Source organism: Pleurodeles waltl, chromosome 5 (assembly GCF_031143425.1).
Source record: "Pleurodeles waltl isolate 20211129_DDA chromosome 5, aPleWal1.hap1.20221129, whole genome shotgun sequence".
Taxonomy (NCBI): Eukaryota; Metazoa; Chordata; class Amphibia; order Caudata; family Salamandridae; genus Pleurodeles; species Pleurodeles waltl.
In genome coordinates this window covers 56,448,701-56,476,089 of record NC_090444.1, presented here as the reverse complement: position 1 = coordinate 56,476,089, position 27,389 = coordinate 56,448,701, and the positions used below count along the sequence as shown (strand labels likewise).

At 45.1% G+C, this 27,389-nt stretch overlaps 1 protein-coding gene across 1 annotated transcript in view; it reads left to right on the top strand.

The window, feature by feature from the left end:
- The window catches only part of LOC138296982 (WAP four-disulfide core domain protein 8-like), a 158,438-nt gene that overhangs the window by 121,621 nt on the left and 9,428 nt on the right, over positions 1-27,389 (top strand). The window contains exon 6 of the mRNA XM_069236499.1: positions 20,080-20,226. Within this exon, the coding sequence (XP_069092600.1) occupies positions 20,080-20,226 (147 nt within the window). The remainder of the gene's footprint in view (positions 1-20,079; positions 20,227-27,389) is intronic.

Sequence of the window (27,389 nt, the reverse complement as noted above, 5' to 3'; positions counted from 1 at the left end):
TCCTGGAGGGCATTCATTCTGGTCAGGCAGCCCTTCAGCAAGCTTTTCAGACTCTGGCCTCAGCACTGATGGCAGCCATTGTCCCTGTCTCTAGCCTCCCCCTCCAACTTCCTCCACAAAGACCCAATCCCCTGTACCTCAGCCTACCCCAAACACACCATCAGACCAGCATGCACACACCTCAGCACACAAGGGAAGCTCTGGCAAACATAAGCACCACACATCCTAGAGGCACTCACGCAAGCATCACACACATGCAGACATACCAACATCCACTGCCTCCACTGTGTCCCCATCCTCCTCGTCTCCCTTCTCCCTCCCTGTCTCTTCTCTTCTCACACCTGCATGCACTATATCTACAGCCACTACGTCCATCACCAGCACACCCACACCAGCACCCCGCTCACGTGCAGTCACCACCCCCACTACCATTCACACATCCCCTGTGTCCTCTCCCAGTGTGTCTGTGACGCCACCTCCCGAGGTACACAAACGCAGGCACACACCCACCCAACATCCATCCACCTCACGACAGCCTCCAGCGCATGCACCTTCACCCAAAGTCACCAAACATACACCTCCTATAACCACAACCTCTTACTCCACTCCCAAACCCCCTCCAGCTACCCGTCCCAGTGTTCCTAAGAAACTTTTCATGCCCACCCTTGACCTCTTTCCCTCACCTCCCCCACCCCGTCAGTCTCCTAGGGACCGACTCTCCAGGTCCCAACCTAGCACCTCAGCCACAACATCTCCGGGACCAGTGGTGCCAGTAGTCACCGGATTCTGGAGTCCACCAGACAGCAGGGCACCCAGTGTGGCAAGGAGCCACAGCACGGACAGTCCCCCACCTGTCAAGCATCAAAAGGTGGCCAGTGCCCGGCAGGAGAGTGGGAACACAACAGCCAGCAAAGCCGCTCCCAGGGGCACAGGTGGGAGTGTGGAGTCAGCAGCAACACCTTCCAAGGTGGGGAAGGGGCCCAAGAAATCCGCAAATTCTGGGAGGATCACCACGGTGGAGAAGCCTACCAGCAGCCCCGCTGGGCCAGACAGAACCGCCATCAGCCCCGCTGGGCCAGAGAGGACCGCCAGCAAGAGCCCTGCTGGGCCAGACAGAACCGCCAGCAGCTGAACTGCTGGGCCAGACAGAACTACCAGCAGCTGAACTGCTGGGCCAGACAGAACCGCCAGCAGCTGAACCGCTGCCAAAGACAGGACCGCCACATGCACCGCTGCCAAAGACAGGACCGCCACAAGCACCGCTGCCAAAGACAGGACCGCCACCTGCACCGCTGCCAAAGACAGGACCGCCACAAGCACCGTTGCCAAAGACAGGACCGCCACATGCACCGCTGCCAAAGACAGGACCGCCACAAGCACCGATGCCAAAGACAGGACCGCCACATGCACCGCTGCCAAAGACAGGACCGCCACATGCAGGATGAAGCACTCTGGGCATCAAGCCCCCTCCAGAACCAGTGGAGAAAGGCATCCACTACCTCTGTCCTTCGCAGGATGAAGCACTCTGGGCACCAAGCCCCCTCCAGAACCAGTGGAGAAAGGCATCCACTGCCTCTGTCCTTGGCCCGATGAAGCACTCTGGGCACCAAGCCCCCTCCAGAACCAGTGGAGACTGTTATCCACTTGAGAGACTGTGGCTTTGCACTCCCCATGATATAGCAGTGTGCAACCCACTCACTGTAGTGACTTGAGAGACTGTGGCTTTGCACTCCCCAGGATGTAGCAGTGGGCAAACCACCCATTGTAGAGACTTGAGAGACTGTGGCTTTGCACTCCCCAGAATAAAGCAGTGTGCAACCCACCCACTGTAGAGACTTGAGAGACTGTGGCTTTGCACTCCCCAGGATAGAGCAGTGGGCAACCCACCCACTGTAGAGACTTGAGAGACTGTGGCTTTGCACTCCCCAGGATTGCGCAGTGGGCAAACCACCCACTGTAGAGACTTGAGAGACTGTGGCATTGCACTCCCCAGGATATAGCAGTGGGCAACACACCCACTGTAGAGACTTGAGAGACTGTGGCTTTGCACTCCCCAGGATTGAACAGTGGGCATGGGGCCCCCTCGTGGATTTGGCGTCGTGCACTCAACTGGCTGAGGTGCCCCCCCTTTCCCTTCCCCCTGAGGTGCCTGTTTTATTTCAATCTGATGCCCCTGCAGTGTTCTCTCCGTCACGTTTGGATATCTAGTGTGGGCCTCGCCCATACAGTGTGGGCCCAGTGGTCCACGGACTTTAATGGTGGAATACCCTGGACTAATATTCTTGGTGTATATATTTGTAAATAGTGTATGTATATTATTTGACTACTGAATTTTAATATATTGCAATCGTTCATCTCATTTCCTTTTGTCTTTGCATTCTTCCGGGGGATTGGGGGGTGTAACTGTACTGTATCATGATGTATTTGTGTGTGTGTTGTAGTGGGTGAAGGTGGGGGTGTTGCGTGTTGCATGTGTGTGTTCTGTTTTTTCCCTTCCCCCTCCCCTGTGTCGTAGGTGCAGAACTCACTGTGGTCTTTTGCGCCGGCGTTCGTGCTCCTGGTAGAGGAGCAAGAAGATGAAGGCTGGGAATATTTGAAGGTCTGGTTCCATGGCGTCCTGGTTCCTCGTGGGGTGTGCAGAGGTGAGCGTTTTCCCTTCGGAGTCCTGTTTCCGCCGTGTTTTTGTTCGCAGTGAATCCACCCCGGAAAAGGTGGCGGATTGCCCTGGTGTAATACTGTGGGTAGTACATTGTCTCCCACCTGTCTGTTGGCGGTGACCGCCATGCTGTTTGTTTGTACTGCCGTGATGGTCGGAGTGTAAAAGTGGCTGTCTTTGTTGGCGGTTTCCGCCACGGTAGTAATTAAATTTTTTTATAACACCGGCCTGTTGGCGGTCTTACCGCCGCTTTAACACCGACCGCCAGGGTTGTAATGACCACCATAACCTTTCCACATGTGTGTTAGAAATTTTTTTTTTTGGTTGGCAGTCAGGTTATCCCCTGTCCAACAAATGACCCTCACTCTGGTCAGGGTAAAAGAGAATCACCCTCAGTTAACCCCTGCTCACCCCCTTGGTAGCTTGCACAAGCAGGCAGGCTTAACTTCAGAAGCAATGTGTGAAGTATTTGTACCAACACACACAGTAATACAATGAAAACACTACAAAATAACACAACACAGGTTTAGAAAAATAGTTAATATTTATCTGAACAAAACAAGACCAAATAGGATAACATCCACAACATACAGTTAAAAAATATTAATTTACCACTTAATAGCATGAAAACAGTGCCTTGAGGCACAAATACTGCAAGTTGATATTATGCGATGTCGTGATGGAGTCGTTTCCTACAATGCAACGTCAATGGCGTAGTTTACGGAGTCGTTCGACCTCCAAGTACAGTACCTTAAGAAACAAGTAGAAAACAGGCTGATGCACGGAGTTGGGGAGAGCGGCATCGCTGGGTCTGATGCTGCATCAGTTATGGTGCCACGGGACAGAAGGATAGAGGCGTCATGCAGCGGCGTCGGGCCCTCACTGCAGGGCAGTTTAGGTGAAGCGGTATCAGATGCGAAGTCGGTCCCTTTGTTCTGACAGATGCAAAGTCCGGCGGAATCACGATGCTGCGGGGCAACCTCACAGGGTTGTGATGATGTCACAGGGCTGCAGGCGCGGCAATGGCATTGGGCCGTTATGAATGTTGGACTTACGACACGCCAGTGTCAGCGAAGTCGGGAGGGATCAGCAGCTGCAGAGATGTGAAGCCTACAGTGCTGTCGGACTTCTACAAGGTCAATAGCCTTGGGACAGGTGGTGTTGTAGTTTCGGGGTAGTGGCGTCAGCTTACTGGGTCATCAGCATCGCACTCAGTGAGGTTCACGGCTTCGGGGCAAGCAGCGTCATGGTTCCAGACAGCAGCATCCTTTGCGAAGTCGCACAGCATCGTCCAACGTCGTTAGACTTGTTTTTGTCCAGGAATTCACTTCCAGGGGTCCAGGAACTGGAATGGCACCCTCTTGCAAGCTAGAGTCCACAGCAAGTAGACTCAGGTCTGGCTGGTGAAGCCTTTGCTGTCCCTGAGGCTTCAAAACAGGAGGCAAGCTCTAATCCAAGCCATTAGATACTTCTCAAGCAGGAATATACCACAAGGTCCAGTCTCCGTCCCCTTGCACAGGCAGAAGCAGCAACTGCAGGATAGCCCAACACAGCATAGTCAAAGGCCAGGGCAGCACTTCTCCTCAGCTCTTCAGCTCTTCTCCAGGCAGAGGTTCCTCTTGAATCCTTGAAGTAATCTAATTTTCAGGGGTTTTGGGTCCACTACTTATACTCCTTTCTGCCTTTGAAGTAGGTAAACTTCAAAGAAAAGTCTCTCTTGTTTGAAAGCTCCTGCCTTGCCCAGGCTAGGCCCCAGACACACACTAGGGGGTTGGAGACTGCATTGTGTGAGGGCAGGCCCAGCCCTTTCAGGTGTAAGTGACCACTCCTCCCCTCCACTGAGCACAGATGGCCCATCAGGATATGCAGGCTACACCCCAGCTCTCTTTGTGTCACTGTCTAGAGAGAAGTGCCAACAGCCCAACTGTCAAACTGACCCAGACAGGGAATCCACAAACAAGCAGAGTCACAGAACGGTTTAAATAAGAAAATGCCTACTTTCTAAAAGTGGCATTTTCAAACACACAATCTAAAAACCAACTTTACTAAAATATGTATTTTTAAATTGTGAGTTCAGAGACCGCAAACTACACATTTCTATCTGCTCCTAAAGGGAATTTGAGCTTTAATAACATTTAAAGCTAGCCCCTATGTTAACCTATGAGAGAGATAGGCCTTGCAACAGTGAAAACCGAATTTGGCAGTATTTCACTGTCAGGACATGTAAAACACATAAGTACATTTCCACCTTTAACATACACTGCACCTGCCCATGGGGCTACCTAGAGCCTCCCTTAGGGGTGCCTTGCATATATAAATGGGGACGGTTTAGGCTTGGCAAGTGGATACACTTGCCAAATCGAATTGGCAGTTGAAAACTGCAAACAAAGACACTGCAGTACAGGTCTGAGCCATGTTTACAGGGCTACTAATTTGGGTGGCACAACCAGTGCTACATGCCCACTAGTAGCATTTGATTTACAGGCCCTGGACACCTCTAGTGCACTGTACTAGGGACTTACTAGTAAATCAAATATGCCAATAATGGAAATCCAATTACACATACATTTCCCATAGGAGCACTTGCACTTTAGCACTGGATAGCAGTGGTAAAGTGCCCAGAGTATCAAAGACAGCAAAACCAGAGTCCAGCACACATCAACAACTTGGGGAACAAAGGCAAAAAGTTAGGGGGGACCACACCAAGGATGCCAAGTCTAACAATGTGCAACATGGAGTTGGCCCCAGGGCCCAGCCTGATGTAGACCTCATTGCCAGCCCCTCATTGTTAAACAACCCTACCTGAATGCTCAACCTCCCACAGACTCTAAAACCACACTTTACTTTTTTTAACGTTTTTTTATTAGTACTGTTGCACTCCCATTGTAGCTCAGAGTCGTCTGGGCTGTCTGCTGCAGGAGTCTCACATGACCCCAAGGGGTTCTTGTGGACTTCTGCAGGAGCTTTTGACTGCTCCTTCAAAGCTCTTCAGTGCATCAGGACCACTGAGTCCATAGTACCAAGTAGGCTAATGAGGAAAAAGGCCTTCACAGATTTCTATGTTGTGGTCCCACCGGACTCCTATGGGACCAACAGTACTGATATCTTTACATTTTGAACTCAAAAACATCTGAGCACATTTTCTCCAAATCATGAAAATATCATACTTTCTGGGTTAATATCTTTATATAGTCGCCATTAGGTAGTTATAGTTAGGACCATGTTTCCATAGAACTAGAGCTATTTAAGGAAAACAAAAACTATAGATATCTAGGGATGCAGCTCCTCCACAAATCTACTGCAGGTCAATCCACAGATCCACCCACCACAGGAAGAATCTGATTGGCTGGCCACAATCTGGCAGGGAGATTGTGGCCACCATTTTGCTTTATTGGGAAATGGTCCCCGGGGCTGAAATGAGGGGGACAATGTACAAGATGGGGTCAGGGAAGAGGTCCCTGACTCCAGGGGGATCATATAAAGGTGCCTTAGATATACATACCTTGTAAAAAATGCATAAGTAATATTTTTTATGTTTTCTGAGATCTGATGATCCCCAGCAGGGCTCAGAGCGGATCTCGGTGTAAATCCACCAGTGCATCTACAGATCTTGTAAAACTTCAAAAAATATGTACAAATGGTTGTACACACTTTTGGCATCCCTCTACACACTCTCACACTCAGTCACAGACACTGTCACACCCAGTGTCTCAGCCAGACACTCACTCTCACATGCAGCCTCCCAGCCAGACACACTATTTCATACCCAGTCTCACATCTAGACATAACCCTTTCACACCCAGTCTGACATTCTAATACACCCTCTCACAACCAGACATACACTATCACAACTGCTCTGATAACAATACAGACACTCTCACACCCAGACAGGCACTCTCTGTAGGAAAGTACCCTCTTTCTTGGCATTGTTACCCTCTTTTCTGCCTGATGCCAGCGTGTTTAATTGTGTTCACTGGGATCCTGCTAACCAGGGGCCCAGTGATTATGCTCTCACTCCCAAAACTCTGTATTTCATCCCACAATTGGCATACTGGCCTTCCATGAAAGCCCCTAGTTTGTGGTACCTAGGTACCCAGGGCATTGGAGTTGCAGGGGATCCCTATAGGCTGCAGCAATTATTCTGTAACCTATAGGGAGCCCATGCAAAGGGTTCTGCAGGCCTGCCATTGCAGTCTGCGTGAACCGGGTGCATGCACCCATTTTCACTATAGATCAATGCACCAGGTCACTATAAGTCACCCCTATGGTAGGCCCTCTCAGCTCGGGGAAAAGGATGCATGTACCTGTTTGTGAGGGCACCCCTGCACTAGCAGAGGTGCCCTCACAAACTTCAGACCCACTTTCCTGGACTTTGTGAGTGCAGGAACGCCATTTTACGTGTGTACTGGACATAGGTCACTACCTATGTCCAGCTACATAATGGTAACTCTGGATCTAGGCATGTTTTGTATCAAACGTGTTGGAATCATCCCCCATTATTTTCGCAAGTATTGGTTGCATGATTACATGCACTCTGGGGGCTTCTTAGAGGACCCCCAGCATTGCTTCCACATCCTTCTGAGGTTTTCCAGGCAGCCTCAGCTTCTGCCACCCCTCAGACAGGTTTCTGCCTTCCTGTTGCTTGACCAGATCAAGGCCAGGAAGGCAGAGCAAAGGATTTCCTTTGGGAGAGGGGTGTTACACCCAATCCCTTAGGAAATAGGTGCTAAATGGCTTGGGAGGCGTAGCTTCCCCAAGCCACGGGTATGCTTTGAAGGGCACATTTGGTGCCCTTCATGAATAAACCAGCCTACACCAGTTCAGGGACCTACAGTCCCTACTCAGGCACAAAACAGGACAATGGAAAGGGGAGTGACCACTCCCCTGTCCATCACCACCCCAGGGTTGGTACCCAGAGCTCCACCCGAGGGTTCCTGGGTTTTGCCATCTTGAATCCAAGGTTGACAGGGAACTCTGGGAGCATCTGAGTGGCCAGGCCAGACAGGTGACATCAGAGCCCCCTCCTGATAGGTGGTCCCCCAGCTAGGTGACCAATCCCCCTTTCAGGTCTCTCTTTTTGGTGATTCCTCAGATTCGGCTTGCAAGATTCCAGCAAGATCGCTCTGCATCACTTACTTCTACCTCTGATCAAAGAAACTGCTCCTGGAATCTCTAGGACCTGACAATCTGCAACAAAGATAAAGATTTTGCCTGCAACATTGTTTCTCTGGCCCCTTCCAGCTTTTGCAACATTTCCCCGGTTGTGCATCCTTTGCGGACAGCCCGTCTTCAGTCTGCACAGGAAAGAAGAAGGAATCTCCCTTGACGTGAAGGAGTCACTCCCCAACATCTGCAGGCATCAACAGCAACAACAACTGGCTGCTTGAATCCCCTCTCCTGCTGAGCTGCGTGGATCCTGCAACAAAGGAAGTGGTCAGAAGCGGGTCAGACAGTCCTCTCTACCAGCTGTCCAACTTGGGTGGAGGTAAGCCCTTGCCTTCCCACGAAGGACAGTACCCCTGTGCACTGCATCCTTTGCAGTTGTCAAGGCTTGTTGACACTTCTTCCAAGGAGTCTTCAGTCTTCCTGTAGCTCTAGCTACTAGCACTCCTTCCTGTGATGCACAGCAACCTAAGTGGCTCTCCTGCATCGTGGGAGTTCTTTTTGTAGTGCTGCATGGGCTCCATTTGCATCTTCTGTGTTCCCATCCTGTGGGACGTCTGTGCATGTTGCCTGTGCTTCTCTGGGCTCTCTGCGATGCTGAGGCCCCCTCTGACTCCACCTCCCAGGTTTAGTCCTCCTGGACCTTGCTGGTCCCCGGCAGCTCCACTTTCCACCAACCGCGAGTCTTGCCTGTGCCAAGGCTTGTTGGTGTAATCCAGACAAGCAAACCTGACTGCAATCTTCCTTCCGGCCTGGGACATCAACTGCATCCTCCAAGAACTCAACTCTAACTCCAACTCAAGGGCTGCAGTAATGTCTTTTCTCCCTCACCGTTGACCAACTCCTTCTATCTTCAGCTTGGTGGGTAGGGGCTCCTGCCCCCACTGGACTCTGCTGGCTATTATGGACTCAGTCCCCTCTTTCCACAGGTCTTCCTCCTCAGGAATCCACCGTTGGTTTCTTGCAGTCATCTCTGGGTTTTGCAATTCTCTTCTTTTCTTCTAAGTTGGTGTTCTGGGGAAATTCTAGTAATTTACTTCTGCTCTCCTGGTTGCTGGGGGGTGTTGTGATACTTACCTTTGTGTGTTCCTGGTACCCCTATCAACCCTCTACTCACTCCACTTACCTGGGTGGGGGTGACACTCTTGCATTCCATCTTTTTAGAGTATGGTTTGTGCTCCCCCGAGGTCCCGTATTCTCTATTGTGTTTTATATTATTTTGACTGTTTTCTAAATATTCTAATGCCTATTTCTGATAACTAGTCTATATAACGTGTGTATTACTTCACCCCAAGGGAGTATTATCTCTATAGTAATTTTGGTGTTGTGTTACCATAATAAAGTACTTTACTTTTTGTAACACTGAGTGTATTCTTTCATGTGTGTAAGTGATGTGTGACTACAGTGGTATTGCATGAGCTTTGCATGTCTCCCAGATAAGTCTTGACTGATCACCCACAGCTACCTCTAGCAAACCTGGCTTCTAGACACTGCCTACATTTCACTAATAGGGGATGCCTGGACCTGGTATAAGTGTAAATACCTTAGGTACCCACCACACACCAAGCCAGATTTTTACACTCTCACACCCACTGTCGCACCCGGACAGACACTCTCACACCCACTGTCACACCAACACAGACACTCTCACACCCAGATAGGCATTCTCACACCCACTCTCACACCTAAACAGACACTCTCACAACTTTTATACCAACGCAGACACTCTCACAACTTTTATCACACCCAAACTGTCTGCTGCTGCGGCGATTTGGCAGTAATAGTGCCAAGATCTAAATCAGGCCCCATGTGGCAAATGTAATGTTGAGTCACCTATATTCATTACATCGTCAACAAAAGTGATAACACAAAACAGTATTGAAAGATAAGGCATTCTATATATACAATACTTTATTATACTATCTTCCATACAACAGGGGTGTGTCTAACTGAGACTGTGATGAATGGTGGCTGATGTGATGGACGCATATCTTTAGTTACTATCTTCATAATTTCAACCAGGGCTTCACACTGATAAGTCCTTCTTTTCTAAGAAATTCTGAGACTTATAGGATGCTTTTCCTACTGAAAATCCATGGGTGAGGGCATCACGCAGTTCTCGTGTGAAATTCACAGTTGGTGATATTTTTCCCCTGGTGATTATTTAGCATCATAAAGTCATGTAATGTCTCTGCAAATGTTGTTTTATTGATAGAGAAGTCTGGTGTGCGCCCTACAGTAAACTTTACCTGCATGATGAGTCCTCTGCCCAGAACATGCCACCATGATACTGACTGTGTTGGGGTCCAGAAGTGCTGCCAGCCATAGCTGTGGCTTTGGGTGTACAGACCCTGTGACAGCCACGGTACTAATGTAAGCCTGACTATGAACAGGGCACAGATTCACTGCTCTGATCCTATTACAGCTTGTTAGATAGTGTGATGTGTTGATGTGCACACCATAGAGCTCTCCTTGGAAACTGGAAGCTGAATCCCAGCGGTCCCTAATCTAACTTTAAATTTACAAATTTACCAAGTGTACGCCTAATTATAGCCTCATTGCAAGTTTTGGGAAGCTCATAGACATTCCATATGGAGTATTGCTCATTATTCAAATGTACTCGTTACCATTCCAAAATAGTTATCAGTAGAAGCCCTGCTTCATATGTGGGGCTCTTGTTAGATGGAATCAAAATTGTTTCTTAATTGATGTGGTAGTCTTGCATCTGGTGTGGGATCTTTCTACTAGCTGTGAAAAGATTTGAACTGGAGCAAAGCACTGAAAGTACACAAAGTGGAAAGAAGGAATAAACTGCCATCTGAAGATACAATGCCCAATCCTATATCACAATAGCATACAATAATGTCTCAACTGTATCAATCAAAATAGCTTTGCAAAGTAAATTCTTAATAATAAGAAAAAGGGAAACACACAATTCAAGTTACTGAGGTCATATTTACAAGATCAGAAAGACAATATAAAGCAGCATAAGCAGCTGTCTGAATCATATGCACTAAATAACACATGAACATGTTACGAGGTGGGCAAAACGCTCCCATCTCAAATAGAAATGCAGACTCTTCTTGGCAATCCAAAGACAGTATGTACTAACTTGCGACAGGGAGAAGATCACTCCAGACTGCACCTCAGCACCCTCAAGCTCCCTAAGCAGTTTATCTCAAATGCCTGTTCCCGCAGGCAGACCTTTTTATACAATTCAATGCAAGGCTTTATTCCACATAGTAAATAATAAGTAATTTGTAAGTTATTACAAATTCAAGGCAGAAAACACTTAAAGACATGTGACTGTATTACCCTGAATTCATGAACTAAACCATTAGACATTTCATTAACCATTTAACAATGCTTTTTGACAGGGCATGTTTTTTGTCTAAGAACGCATGGGTGTTTCATAGTAGATGTGCACTCCTTAGATTGTGTGCTGGCAGCACTGTGTGTCTGAGGGCTCCGTGTGCTCAGAATGTAGGCCCATATAAATGAAGAATAGCGCACAACTGCGCTAATGCAGTTGTGTGTCATTTTTCTCAACGCTGGCTAACACCATTCCTTAAAGCCATCCGTGTGTCATATTTATGGAATGACGCACAGTGGCACTAAGGAATGGCTAGCAAAAAAAAAAAGACGCTAGTCGGGGTGGCTTTAGGGGGAATGGCGCTAGTGGGTCAGAAATGATGTTATGCTGGTTAGCGGGAAAACTTTTGCTGCTAGTCAGCCGAGCGACAGTTACTGATGCACAAGCAGCCAAAAAATGACTCCTGCCTAGCGGGCTTAGTGCCATTATATAGTTCCTCTTCCCACCCACATGTAGTTTCTGCGCCGGGAGGTTAAAATGGCTCTGGGGGGGGCTAGCATCATGTTTAGAATGGGAACGCCTACCTTGCATCTCAGTGACGAAAGATGGGTTTGCGCATCCTAAACTTAGTGCTATCTCCAAAATTTTGACTCTTGATGGGCATAGACTCGAAATAAAAATATAGAGTTAGGTTAGCACCATTTTAGTGCCAAAATAAGTGCTAAGGTGACGCTAACCATCCATAAATATGGCCCTTAGGGGCAGATTTAAGGAAAGTGGTGCTGCACCGAGTGCAGCGCCACTTTCCCTCCGCCCCTTAGTACTCCCCTACCGCCACCATGTGTGCGTCGTATTTATAATACGGTGCACCATGGCGCAGGGTAGGGGGCTATAGTGTCATTTTTCTTGACGCTATTCATGTACTCTGCAGGAGCAGCTCCAAAATGTTGGCGCTACTCTTGCAGAGTACATAGGGGTCCATTCTAAATAATGGAAGCCCCCTTTTAATGCCTGCTCTGAGCACCTTGCACCAATTTTCCAGCCCCCCCTAACAGGGGAACGCCCACTTTGCATACAGTATGCCTGGCGCAGGTATAATGTAGCACAAAGGGTTACAGAGTGGCACAATGCATGCATTGTGCTACTCAGTAAATATGGCGCAGGGATTTCAGCCCTGTTGGGCCTCATTAATGTAAAAAATAATGGTGCTAGTGTGGTGCAAGGTGGCACCAGGGGACTATAAATATGCCCTTTAGTTTCTTACCTGCATCCATTGTTTAATCAAGCACCAATGTGTTCTAAGCTTCTTCAATTATGGACTTATTGTCTAATCAGGCCACAATCTGTTTGAAGGCATGGAGTGTGTGCCGGGTGAGTTGTGTGCTGATGTTGTAAATGCTTTTAGATCAGTTAGGCATTAGTTGGCCTTTAAATAAAAACCCTTTCAAGTTTCCTATTTGACTCCATTCTTAAGGTAACTTTTCACCTTATTCCGGTAAGTGTGGGAGTTGGGCCTAAACCTTTTCTTAACTTTAAACAGCTATGTGGTTTTGGCTTGGTCCTGATGTTGTGTGATATTTTTGTGTTTCGTATTTTTTACATCATGTTACTTGTTTATATACCATACAACATTCCCTTCTCTATTTGATATTTCATCTACTTCATTCAGACCTGCCCTTGGCAGCAGGTAATAAGTGCTGTCCTACTAATCTACTACCTGTGTTGGAATTCTAACTGAAAACGCCCCTGCCACCTTAGCGGTTATTCTCCAAATGCATGCTAAAATTACTTGTATCTTACAATCTATCAGTAACAAGATCACAGTAATTGGTAACAAAGTCCCCAACAGTCCCGACATCCATGATGGTAGTGTTGCAAACCAACCACTGAACCACTATCTGGTGCACCTCCTTCCTCTATCATTGTAGTATCAAAATTATGCAGTGTCTGTATTGCTTCTGATGAAGTTCGATTTTCTCTATCATTTGCTGGGATGAATGTGCAGCATGCAGATCTTATCTTGCTGCACTCCACCTTGCATGACTGTCATAAGGTCCAGTACGTAACGGTGTTGCAGCATCATCATTCTTAGGGTACACATTTCCTCTTCAATGGCTGAAGCCATCATTGGTGGTGTTGATGAGTTTGAGGAGCTACCACCTTGGATTCAACGAGCTGTTGCTTTAGCTTGGACAAATGGCAGGATGCTCCCAAAGAAAAGTTCAGCATCGTTGAACAGCCTCTGTTCTTGGGCAACTTCGTTCCAGGTAATTGTACCATAATATTCAGCAGTTCTTGTTCTTCTGTAGAGATGTAGCAAAGTCATTTGAAGGCTCATGGGGTGTTTATGTAAAGCAGATATGTTTATTCCAGGGATTAACAAAACTGGAGCATGCAAATGTACTGTGCATCAGATCCCACCCCAGTTGTGTGGTAACTGTGCATACACCAGTTCTCCACACTGTCAGAAGAAATCCATGACGCCTGAGGTGCCTCCCTGCATGTTAGTGTGGAAAACTGTGACCTTGCAACCAATATTTTGACTTTTGTGGTGTATAGGAGCAGTGAGGTGGCGCAGTAATTTTTCAGTTCACTGGGATCCGCAGAGATTTTCTTGAGAAGCGGTTTTACCTCTGCATGCTTCCATCTGTTAACGAAGGCTACCATTGTAATGGCGGCATTGAGGATGTTGGTGAGTTCTGTACAGAATTCCTTAGTTCCTAGGTTGAATAAGTGATGGGGACTGGGATTGGTGTGTGCTCCAGAGTGGATGGTGGACATGATGGCTACAGTGTTGTACGTGGTGATCTGGTTTCATGTGGTGATTACTTGGTTGGTGTGGGTGGTTGGGTTGAGGTTGTTGAAGTTAATAGCGGTGAATTGGGGCTAGATGTTGTTGTAGATGTTGGCTATCTTGCTGTGCAAATAGTCTGATAGAGTGTGGCAGAGTTCTTGGGAGGGGAATTGTTAGAAATGGGGTCTCTGGTTGGCAGTCAGTTTGCACTCTGTCTAATCAGGGACCTTCACGCTAGTCAGGGCATTGGAGGTACACACTTAAGGTAACCATTGCTCACCCCCTTGGTTACATGGCACACGCATTCAGGCTTATCTCAAAGGCAAAGTGTAAAGTATTGTACCAAAACACACAGTAATACAGTGAAAACACTACCAAAATGGACACCACACCAGTCCAGAAAAATAGCCAATAATTACCTAATCTAAATCAAACAAGACCAAAATTACAAAAATCCAACATACACAAGTATGAATTATTAAAATGTAGAATTTTAGTCCATAAAAAACAATGGATACATTGTTGTTAGATAAAGTACCTGGTCTGCGTCAAAAATAAAGCTGCACGGGCGAACGTGCGGCAGAAAAGTTAGAAATATGTCAATTATATATTCTCAAATGAGGCCGTGCATCGTTTCTTCTATGGTCGGGTAGGCAATGCACCGGTTTTCTCTCCCACAAGAGAGCGATGTGTCAATTTCTGGATGCAGTACCTCCGATCCGTGCAGGTTCACATTGATTTTGACGCCTAGCGATGATGCGTGCAAAATCCAGCTGCACGGTGATGAAAAACTGTGCTGCGTGGGGTTTGTGCCATTTTCAGCAGCCGCAAGTGGATATTGTGTCATTTCTTCAGCTGCAAAGCAGGTGATGCATCGATTTCTCAACCACAATGCAGGTGGAACATCCATTTTCAGCTGTGATGCAGGTGGCGCATCATTTTTAAAGTCGGATTGCAGGTGGTGTGTCGATATTTTCCCCGCACAGCTCCTGTGCGTGGATTTCCACGTAGGTTCCACCAGCTTCACCTTTCAAGGGACCAGGGACTGGGGACGGCACCACTTGGCAGTGCAAGAGTTTCAGCAGAGAGACCAGGTGCTGGCAGAGGAAATCTTTGATGGCCCTGAGACTTCAAAATAAGAGGAAAACTCAGTCCAAGCCCTTGGAGGCACTTCACTAGCAGGAATATACCACAAAGTCCAGCCTTTGTCCTCTTTTAGGCAGAAGCAGCAACTGCAGACCAACGCAGCAAAGCACAGTCACAGGCAAATGGGCAATACTCCTCCTCTAGCTCTTGAGCTTGTCTCCTTTGGAGAGGTTCCTCTTGTATCCAGAAGCAATCTAAAAATCTGGGGTTTTGGGTCCAATACTTATACCCCTTTCTGCCTTTGAAGTAGGCAAACTTAAAAGGAACGTCTCTGTTGTTCACAAGATCCTGCCTTGCCCAGACTCTCCCCAGGGGATTGGAGACTGCATTGTGTGAAGGCAGGCACAGCCCTTTCAGGTGTAAGTGACCACTCCTCCTTCTACCCTAGCCCAGATGGCCCATCAGGATATGGAGGCTACACCCTAGCTCTCTTTCTGTGACTGTCTAGTGTAGATTCACAAACAGCCTACTGTCAGTCTGACCCAGTGAGGGAATACACAAGCAGGCAGAGTCACAGAATGATTCAAGCAAGAAAATGCCCACTTTCTAAAAGTGGCATTTTCAAACTGACAATCTAAAAAACAACTTTTCCAAAAGAAGTATTTTTAAATTGTGAGTTTAGAGACCCCACACTATACATCTCGATCTGCCTCCAAAAGGGAAACTGCCCCAATGTTAACCTATGAGAGAGATAGGCCTTGCAACATTGAAAAACTAATTTGGCAGTATTTCACTGTTAGGAGATAAAAACACACTAGTAAATGTCCTACCTTTAACATGCACTGTACCCTGCCCATGGGGCTACCTAGGGCCTACCTTAGGGGTGCCTTACATGTATAACAAGCATTTTCAATGCAATGGATCTCACATTTTTTTGAGTTAGAGCGACTGGCATTGTACATTCATAACTGGACTTTTCTTGCTACACAGATTGGTCAACCCTGCCACATAATTTCATCTTTTCCTGCCATGTCATTCAAGTGGTCCAGGATTTAACTAAAGCACCTCCAGTTACCTTATTCCTCTATCTTAGAAAAATATACATTTATCATTTAAACCTTTAACAGAAATAAACTTTTGGCATGAGAGTGTAATGCTCAAAGCACCATAAGAAAAATATATTTTGGGATGGATTGGAGGGTGAAAGGAAAGAGGGAGTCAGGAGTAAATATGGAGCAGACAAGTTGCGTAGTTACATTGTCATGGGCTCCGGAGAAAGAAGGGAAAATGGTTGACTGCAATTTCAGTAGGAAAATAGAGCAATAATTAGAGTTGAGTGAAGCCCATAGGTTTCTGGGCCCGGCGCCACTGCACCTGTTGCTCTTTTGATAACTAGACCTCAGGAGAGAAAGCGGATGGGGCAGAAAAAGAGAAGCAAAATGAATACAACAAACAAAAGGAAGAAAGAGAAAGGGGTCACAAAGAAATAAAAGAAGGAATGGAAATGAAGAACCAGAAAATGAAAACAAAACTAAGAGAATAGAGCAAGCATGATACAAAGGAAAAAAAGGAAGGAAGCTACTGAATGAAAGATAAAGAGGAAAAAAATAATGAAAGAAGTGTGAAAAAAAATTAACATCAGAGAAAAAAGAGAGATGGTGAGAGAAACGCGCAATAAAAGAACCAGGGCATGTATGAACTAACACATTTCCCACAGACACAGAACTGGAAAACAACTTTAACACTTAGGGTCCCGACTAGTAACTTGTAGCTTTCACATACAGATAGGAAAAAGAGGGATTTATAGTAAAACATGAAATGACAGATAAAGATAAGAAAAACAGCAGAGGAAGGTAGAAAGATCTAAAAACAAAGTGAAAGGAGGTTTACTGAGTCAAAGGAAAGAGCAAATAAAAAAGACAAAGAAAGAATGAAGGGAAGAGAAAATAGCGTGAAAGAATGAACACCTGATGAAAAAAGAGAGGAATTAAACAAGGAAGGAAATATAAAAGTTTTTATAAGTTTGAATGAGGAAGTAGCAAGAGGAAGAGGGAAATAAAAAAAAAGGAGAGGAGTAGAAATAAACAGTTGTAAGAAAGAGCAAAACTGTTAATATGTGGATTTTAAGAGCTGGAAAGAGAAAAGTGAGGAAGAAAGAAAATATTGAGAGTAAAGGGAGTTAAGGAAAGAAAGGAGTGAGCTAAGTGAAGCAGACCCTCCCAAATAAAGATGGCATCTAAGAATGTGTTCCACTACATCCTCAAACAGAAGTCAGAGTGTGGAACAGCAGGAGGCACCGCAGAACAACAGGGGGTTCATTAGGTGTATGTGAACCCTGATACAGCATTATTGGGGCACTTCAGATCAGGATTAGGGATAAAGACAGAGCTTAATCCTGGCCCTGTGCTGGAATAACAGAAAGGCAGTGGGTGAGGATTGAGAAACGGAGTGCTGTGTAACTTCTTGTATTGGAATAATGGGGCCCTGCAGGTTAGGGAGGATTGGAAGATTGCAGCAATTATTGCATAATTTTAACACATATTGTGAAAACAAGGGACTGGAGATTAATGCTACTAAGACCAAATATAGGGGGATCAGACCCCACAAGTCATTCAGAGGGGATTTATTTCTGTAGCAGAAGATGCTTGAACCTGTACCAAAACTTTAGTGTCTGGCTATTATGCTTGATAGTAAATGATCCTGTACTTCTCACATTCAAAACAAAGGGCAGTACTTCTGCATAGAGCTATGGCAATCTTCAAAAATCATCAGGCAACATTGCCCAGACCAGTCTTCCCGCTATTGACCTCTATAACTTAAAAGCACAAGTAGTGGCCCTATATGGTGCCAACATTTGGGGGACATTCAAATGTGAAAAGGCTGACCAAGAGTGAGAATACGTGTCCCAAAAGCACTCCCCTTATCCCCATGTTCTATGATGTTGCACTCAGGAGAGAAGAGCATATAGCAGTGTTAAGGCCTCTTCTCTTCTGGGAGAGGATTGGGACAGTACAGGAGCTTGCGCCATGTCAGAAGGGTATGAGAGAACTTTTGGAACTAGATGAGAACACCACTTTTCCCTGGTTCAGGTATATTGAATCTTGGCTCACCAAACTGTGGCTTTGGACTTTCTGAACTGACGCTTCCTTCCTAACATTGTCTTCCAAAACACAATTAAAATTAATATTTTGGGATAATATTATCACTAGCTTACATCACAGCTCTCGTTTAGGTAGATTATCAACAAAAAATTTTAACTGTAAACTCTGACCCTATTTTGAGAGTGTCTGGACACCCCCCAATCCCAAATGGCCTAGACCCTGTACATAAAGTTCTGTTATGACATATTATAAATATAGGGGCTTATTTACAAGCTCCATGCGCCAACAGTGAGTCACCTTTGTGGTGCTCTGGCACTGCAGAGTGCAGACCCTTATCTACGAAGCCATGCACAGCTTTTCATAGCCTCATAGATAAGGTGTAAGGAAATGCAGCACAAGTCACTGTGTTTCCTTACACCACAATAGGGGAGAGCTCCATGGGCATTGTGGTGGGTTTTCCCATGCAAAATCCATAGGTTTTGGCACATTCTGAGTTTTACAAAGATGTGTAAACTTGAGAAGGCATCAAAATCATACACCTCCTCAAGGGAGGAGATTCGAGGAGAAATACATTTATTTCTCCATGTTTTTTCTCCTACTGCGTGTGCTGCATTCTGGAAAAAAACCTCCATGGATTGTTTCTGTGCAGGTGCCTCTTCCTACATATAACAGCCCTGCCAACAAGGCAGACACCCTTGCATCATGGTACAAGGGTGCCTGCGTTGGTGCTAGTGGTATAGAAAAGAAAAGTAGAGAACAGTATGGGAGGCAGGAGTGTTATAGAGAAAAGCAGTAGAGTCAGGAGTTGTGTGGAGCAGAGCAATAGAGTCAGGAGTAGTATAGAGAAGAGCAGTAGAGTCAGGAGTGGGATAGAGAAGAGCAGTAGAGTCAGGAGTGGGATAGAGAAGAGCAGTGGAGTCAGGAGTAGTATAGAGAAGAGCAGTAGAGTCAGGAGTGGGATAGAGAAGAGCAGTAGAGTCAGGAGTAGTATAGAGCAGAGCAGTGGAGTCAGGAGAGGTAAAGAGAGGAGCAGTAGAGTCAGGAGTGGTATAAATATGAGCAGTGGAATCAGGAGTGGTATAGGGAAGAGCAGTAGAGTCAGGAGTAGTATTGAGAAGAGCAATGGAGTCAGGAGTGGTATAGAAAAGAGACGTAGAGTGAAGCATGTGAAAGAGGAGCAGTTGAGAGAAGAATAAGAGAGCAAGGAGTAGAAGAAAGAACAGAAGAGGAAAGAACTGTAGAGAGAATAACAGTGGGCTGATGAACTGTACAGAGAAGATTGATGCTAGGAAACATGGTGAAAGAAGGAGAGATGGAGAAAAGAGCTGCATAAAGAATTGTGGACAGCGAGGAGCGCTAGAAAAGAGTGGTACAGAGAGGTCCAGTGGAGTCAGGAGTGGTACGGTGAAGTGCGGGAGTGAGGAGTGATAGAAAAAAGAGTGGCAAGAAATAAGAGATTAAGGGCCAGATGTAGCAAAGGGTTTTTCCCATTCTGTGTCAATGGGAAAATGTGTTCGTACATATGGCCTAAGGCATATTAGAGAGAACAGCAATAGAAAGAATAGGGTAGAGTGGAGATCAGTAGAGCTATCAGCAGTATGGAGATGAGTGTACGTAGGACAGAAGTAAAATGAGGAGTGCTAGAGAAGAGCTGTAGACTGAGGAGTCACAGAGAAAATAGTGCGGGGGAAGAAAAATAGGAGCAGTAGAAGAGGGAGTAGGAGGATGATATGAGAGGGAGGAAAGGGGTTCTATATGAGGCACCTTAATGTAACCTACAAGAGATGGTAGTTTCAGCTGTGTGCAGTTTCTCTGAAGATATTGGAAGCTTTTTCCCTTTAGTTCCAAAGGAGTCAAGCAATCTATAAGGATAATTCAGTGTGAGGATCTGTGAACAGCCTGTGGCAGTTGTGCTGTTAGCTCAGGATGGCTGTGTTTTTAGTTCAATCCTGTTGGTGTTTTACAGATGCACCACATCTGGGGACCTGCCCCAAAGAAATAGATGCGTGCAATCTGCCCCTGCCTCCCCCACATTGCCAAAGTGACACAGACTGTCCGAAGAATAAGAAGTGCTGCAACCTCTGTGGGAAACAATGTGTGTCTGCTGTGAGAGGTAAAGTATCTTCAAACAATCTACCATCTTGGGGGTCTGGAGTCAGTTACTAAGCTCTACTGTTTCCTTTCCACATACAGCACCCAAAAACCTTTGAGTGAGTTGTTGGGATTTAGAAGACCAACATTACAGAATACTAAATGAGATAGCATAACACGACATGACATAGCATAACATAACATTGCATAAGATAAGATCAAATGACATGATATACCATAGCATAAAATTACATTAAATAGAATAACATGGCATGACATAGCATAATACAACATTACATAAGATAGCATGACATGACATGACATAGCATTACATAATATTACATAAGATAAATGACATGGCATAACATAACTTTATAATTCAATTGGCCTCACATAATATGATTTCTTTCTCCTGCTGTTCTCATCTTTTTCTTGCTTTGCACAATTTAAGGAGTATATAATTGATTGCACTTAAATATGAATTAAAAACACAATTCAAAATTCTCAAGTATAAAGAACAAAAACGTTCTATTATAGCGTTAGAACCCACCGTAGCAGGCTCTACCGGCTATTAAACGCCCACTCCCACGTTAAAGGCCCGAGCGTTAGGCGAGGGCCTTTCACAAGAGAGAGGGCATCTAATAGCCGGTAGAGCCTGCTATGGCGGGTTCTAAGGCTTTTAGATCATTCTGCCATTAGAGGGCAGAATGTTCTCCTAAATGTTCTCCTAAATGAAACAAAGGCTTCACAGAACCGGAGGGGATTAAAATCCCCTCAGGCTCCATGAGGCTTTGTTCACAGCTGCTGCTGTTAACAAAGAAGATTGGAATGTTGCCGCTGTGGGCGGAGCACTCCATTGTTTGCAATGGAGCTGCCAATGTTCCAATGTTCTAATCCATATTATCTTCCATTATTACACAGTGACAGTCAGTACTGTGTAGTTATGATTCACACTACACTTTCCACAGAAAAATCTTTTTTATTTGCCCATAAATGTGGCCTTTTTGGATGAACGTGTGCCACATTTGGCCTTTGTCTACTGCAGTGAGGTGAGATTGACATTTAAAAAACATGCCAGTGAAAGGGTTTGAAATTGTTTTGTATATATTAGCCATTTGAAGTCACAATTTTGTAAAATGATTTCTGTCAACTAGATTGCCTGATAAAGGGTATAAATTTTCCCTGAAAGTTTTATAATCACAATTTTGTAAAAAAAGACAACAAAAACGAAGCTGAGGAAAAATAATTTCTACAGAAATGGGAGGGCACTGTGAGACGTGCCACACTATACTCCAGGTGGGTGCTCAGGGCTCTCTGAAACAAGCACTTGCAATGTAACAGGGTCCCGCATTCCTCAGAGTGAGAGCTATTAGCAGTTGATAACTCCTAACCAGATTTTTCTTGCCGTATTAAATGGAAAAAAACTGCACAATCAAGTTGCTTACAGTTCACTCGTAGTGATGCAAAGTTATGCAAAGTGCTCGACTTCTGCCAAGCGAGATCGCGCTGCGAAAAAAAGATAAAAACTAGTTCATAAATTTAGGAAGGGCCTAGCGCCATCTAGTGTCACATAAGCATCATTTTTTAAGGTATGTGGAGGTAGATTGGCAAAAACGCTGTTCCCAATTTACAAGGTGGTGCAATGCATGCAAAATCATCAGGCAACATTGCCCAGACCAGTCTTCCCACTATTGACCTCTATAACTTAAAAGCACAAGTAGTGGCCCTATATGGTGCCAAAATTTGGGGACATTCAAATGTGAAAAGGCTGACCCAGAGTGAGAATACGTGTCCAAAAAGCACTCCCCTTATCCCCATGTTCAATGATGTTGCACTCGGAGAGAAGAGCATGTAGCAGTGTTAAGGCCTCTTCTCTTCTGGGTGAGGATTGGGACAGTACAGGAGCTTGCGCCATATCAGAAGGGTATGAGAGAACTTTTGGAATTAGATGAGAACACCACTTTTCCCTGGTTCAGGTATATTGAATCTTGGCTCACCAAACTGTGGCTTTGGACTTTCTGAACTGACCCTTCCTTCCTAACATTGTCTTCCAAAACCCAATTAAAATTCATATTTTGGGATAATATTATGACTACCTTACATCACAGCTCTCGTTTAGGTAGATTATCAACAACATTTTTGAAATGTAAACCCTGACCCTATTTCGAGAGTGTCTGGATACCCCCCAATCCCAATTGGCCTGGACCCTGTACATAAAGTTCTGTTATGATATATTATAAATATAGGGGCATATTTACAAGCTCCATGCGCCGACAGTGAGTCACATTTGTGGTGCTCTGGCACTGCAGAGTGCAGACCCTTATCTACAAAGCCTGCACAGCTTTTCATAGCCTCGTAGATAAAGTGTAAGGCAATGCAGCACAAGTCACTGTGTTTCCTTACACCACGAGAGGAGGGAGCTCCATGGGCATTGTGGTGGGTTTTCCCATGCAAAATCCATGGGTTTTGGCACATTCTGAGTTTTACAAAGATGTGTAAACTTGAGAAGGCATCAAAATCATACACCTCCTCAGGGGAGGAGGTTCGAGGAGAAATATATTTATTTCTCCATGTTTTTTCTCCTACCCATTGTGCTGCATTCTGCAGCACACATACAAAGAGGAAAAACACCTCCATGGATTGTTTCTGTGCAGGTGCCTCTTCCTGCATAAATCAGCCCTGCCAACAAGGCAGACACCCTTGCACCATGGTGCAAGGGTGCCTGCGTTGGTGATACTGGTATAGAAAAAAAAGTAGGGAACAGTATGGGAGGCAGGAGTGTTATAGAGAAAAGCAGTAGAGTCAGGAGTGGGATAGAGAAGAGCAGTAGAGTCAGGAGTAGTATAGAGCAGAGCAATGGAGTCAGGAGTGGTAAAGAGAGGAGCAGTAGAGTCAGGAGTCGGATAGAGAAGAGCAGTAGAGTCAGGAGTGGGATAGAGAAGAGCAGTAGAGTCAGGAGTAGTATAGAGCAGAGCAGTAGAGTCAGGAGTGGTAAAGAGAGGAGCAATAGAGTCAGGAGTGGGATAGAGAAGAGCAGTAGAGTCAGGAGTAGTATAGAGCAGAGCAGTGAAGTCAGGAGTGGTAAAGAGAGGAGCAGTAGAGTCAGGAGTGGGATAGAGAAGAGCAGTAGAGTCAGGAGTGGGATAGAGAAGAGCAGTATAGTCAGGAGTAGTATAGAGCAGAGCAGTGAAGTCAGGAGTGGTAAAGAGAGGAGCAGTAGAGTCAGGAGTGGCATAGAGAAGACCAGTAGAGTCAGGAGTAGTATAGAGCAGAGCAGTGGAGTCAGGAGTGGTAAAGAGAGGAGCAGTAGAGTCAGGAGTGGGATAGAGAAGAGCAGTAGAGTCAGGAGTAGTATAGAGCAGAGCAGTGGAGTCAGGAGTGGTAAAGAGAGGAGCATTAGAGTCAGGAGTGGTATAAATATGAGAAGTGGAATCAGGAGTGGTATAGGGAAGAGCAGTAGAGTCAGGAGTGGTATTGATAGGAGCAGTGGAGTCAGGAGTGGTATAAAAAAGAGACATAGAGTGAAGCATGTGAAAGAGGAGCAGTTGAGAGAAGAATAAGAGATCAAGGAGTAGAAGAAAGAATGGAAGAGGAAAGAACAATAGAGCGAATAACAGTGGTCTGATGAACTGTAGAGAGAAGATTGATGCTAGAAAACATGGTGAAATAATGAGCGATGGAGAAAAGAGCTGTAGAAAAAATTCTGGACAGCGAGGAGCACTAGAAAAGAGTGGTATAGAGAGGTCCAGTGGAGTCAGGAGTGGTACGTTGAAGTGAAGGGGTGAGGAGTGATAGAAAAAAGAGTTGCAATAAATAAGAGATTAACGGCCAGATGTAGCAAAGGGTTTTTCCCATTCTGTTACAATGGGAAAATGTGTTCGTACATATGGCCTATGGCACATTAGAGAGAACAGCAATATAAAGAATAGGGTAGAGTGGAGATCAGTAGATCTATCAGCAGTATGGAGATGAGCGTACATAGGACAGAAGTAAAATGAGGAGTGCTAGAGAAGAGCTGTAGACTGAGGAGTCACAGAGAAAATAGTGTGGGGAAGACAAATAGGAGCAGTAGAAGATGGAGAAGGAGGATGATATGAGAGGGAGGAAAGGGGTTCTATATGAGGCACCTTAATGTAACCTACAAGAGATGGTAGTTTCAGCTGTGTGCAGATTCTCTGAAGATATTGGACGCTTTTTCCCTTTAGTTCAAAAGGAGTCAAGCAATCTATAAGGATAATTCAGTGTGAGGATCTGTGAACAGCCTGTGGCAGTTGTGCTCTTAGCTCAGGATGGCTGTGTTTTTAGTTCAATCCTGTTGGTGTTTTAAAGATGCATCACATCCGGGGACCTGCCCCAAAATACTAGCTGCGTGCAAGCTGCCCCTGCCTCCCCCACAGTGCCAAAGGGACACAAACTGTCTGAAAACTGAGAAGTGCTGCAACCTCTGTGGGTTACAATGTGTGTCTGCTGTGAGAGGTAAAGTATATTCAAACAATCTACCATCTATCGGGTCTGGAGTCAGTTACTAAGCTCTACTGCTTCCTTTCCACATACAGCACCAGAAAAACCTTTGAGTGAGTTGTTGGGATTTAGAAGACCAACATTACAGAATACTACATGAGATAGCATAATACGACATGACATAGCATAACATAGCATTGCATAAGATAAGATAAAATGATATGATAAACCATAGCATAAAATTACATTAAATAGAATAACATGGCATGACATAGCATAATACAACATTACATAAGATAGCATGACATGACATAGCATTACATAACATTACATAAGATAAATGACATGGCATAACATAACTTTATAATTCTATTGGCCTCTCGTAATATGATTTCTTTCTCCTGCTGTTCTCATCTTTTTCTTGCTTTGCACAATTTAAGGAGTATATAATTGAGTGCACTTGAATATGAATTAAAAACACAATTCAAAACTCCCAAGTATAAAGAACAAAAACGTTCTATTCCATATTATCTTCCATTATTACACAGTGACAGTCGCTACTGTGTAGTTATGATTCACACTACACTTTCCACAGAAAAATCTTTTTTTATTTGCCCATAAATGTGGCCTTTTTGGATGAGCGTGCGCCAAATTTGGCCTTTGCCTACTGCAGCAAGGTGAGGTCCAGGTTGTTACACTTCATGCAAACCTGTGCACATTAAAAAGGTTAAGGTGATAGGGAGTCAAAAAATGAGCTTTCCCATTTTAGATCCCATTATACATTTTGCTCTCAGTTACAACAACTGAACCTATTCACACTTTGAAACTGGACATTTTCTGGGAGAGCATGCTTCTGTAAATCCTTTCAGTAATTTTTGAGTGACTGACATTTAAAAAACATGCCAGTGAAAAGGTTTGAAATTGTTTTTCATATATTAGGCATTTGAAGTCACAATTTTGAAAAATGATTTCTGTCAACTAGATTGCCTGATAAAGGGTATAATTTTTCCCTGAAAGTTTGATAATCACAATTTTGTAAAAAAAAAACTACAAAAACGAAGCTGAGGAAAAATGATTTCTACAGAAATGGGTGGGCACTGTGAGACGTGCCACACTATACTCCAGGTAGGTGCTCGGAGCTCTCTGAAACAAGCATTTGCAATGCAACAGGGTCTTGCATTCCTCCGAGTGAGAGTTATTAGCAGTTGTTAACTCCTAACTGGATTTTTCTTGCCACTTTAAATGGAAAAAAACGCACGATCATGTTGCTTACAGTTCACTCGTAGTGAAACCTATCGGCAAAAGTGCAATTATCTACGTAACCATCAAAAGTGTAATTAACTATGTAACAGGGTCGATGTTATGCAAAGTGCTCGACTTCTGCCAAGAGAGATTGCGTTGCGAAAAAAAGATAAAAAGTAGTCCATAAACCTGACAGGAAACAGCAAGCCTCACATGTTTTCAGTACTTGGTCGTTGCGCTCTAGGAGGGCTAGCCACCAGAAAAGGCATGACGTATGCGTGCCTTCCACCAATGAAAGCAAGCAGATTTTAACAGGCAAGCCCACAAACCAATGAAAGACACTGATGTGACATGGATGGGGCGTCAAGCCCTTTTCTAACTCCTAAATCGTCTCACAAATGGAACGCATGCGCAAGCACATGCGATGCAGGCTCGACCCTAACAAGAAAAACGAGGACACATTCAGGAAAAAGGAATGCCCAAATTTAGGAAGGGCCTAGCGCCACCTAGTGTCACATTAGCATAATTTTTTATGGTATGTGGAGGTAGATTGGCAAAAACGCTGTTCCCAATTTACAATGCATGCAAAATCATCAGGCAACATTGCCCAGCCCAGTCTTCCCACTATTGACCTGTATAACTTAAAAGCACAAGTAGTGGCCCTATATGGTGCCAAGATTTGGGTACATTCAAATGTGAAAAGGCTGACCCAGAGTGAGAATACGTGTCCCAAAAGCACTCCCCTTATCCCCATGTTCTATGATGTTGCACTCAGGAGAGAAGAGCATGTAGCAGTGTTAAGGCCTCTTCTCTTCTGGGTGAGGATTTGGACAGTACAGGAGCTTGCGCCATATCAGAAGGGAATGAGAGAACTTTTGGAACTAGATGAGAACACCACTTTTCCCTGGTTCAGGTATATTGAGTCTTGGCTCACCAAACTGTGGCTTTGGACTTTCTGAACTGACCCTTCCTTCCTAACATTGTCTTCCAAAACCCAATTAAAATTCATATTTTGGGATCATATTATGACTAGCTTACATCACAGCTCTCGTTTAGGTAGATTATCAACTACATTTTTTAAATGTAAACCCTGACTCTATTTCAAGAGTGTCTGGATACCCCCCAATCCCAATTGGCCTAGACCCTGTACATAAAGTTCTGTTATGATATATTATAAATATAGGGGCATATTTACAAGCTCCATGCGCCGACAGTGAGTCACCTTTGTGGTGCTCTGGCACTGCAGAGTGCAGACCCTTTTCTACGAAGCCATGCACAGCTTTTCATAGCCTCGTAGATAAAGTGTAAGGTAATGCAGCACAAGTCACTGTGTTTCCTTACACCACGATAGGAGAAGCTCCATGGGCATTGTGGTGGCTTTTCCCATGCAAAATCCATGGGTTTTGGCACATTATGAGTTTTACAAAGATGTGTAAACTTGAGAAGGCATCAAAATCATACACCTCCTCAGGGGAGGAGGTT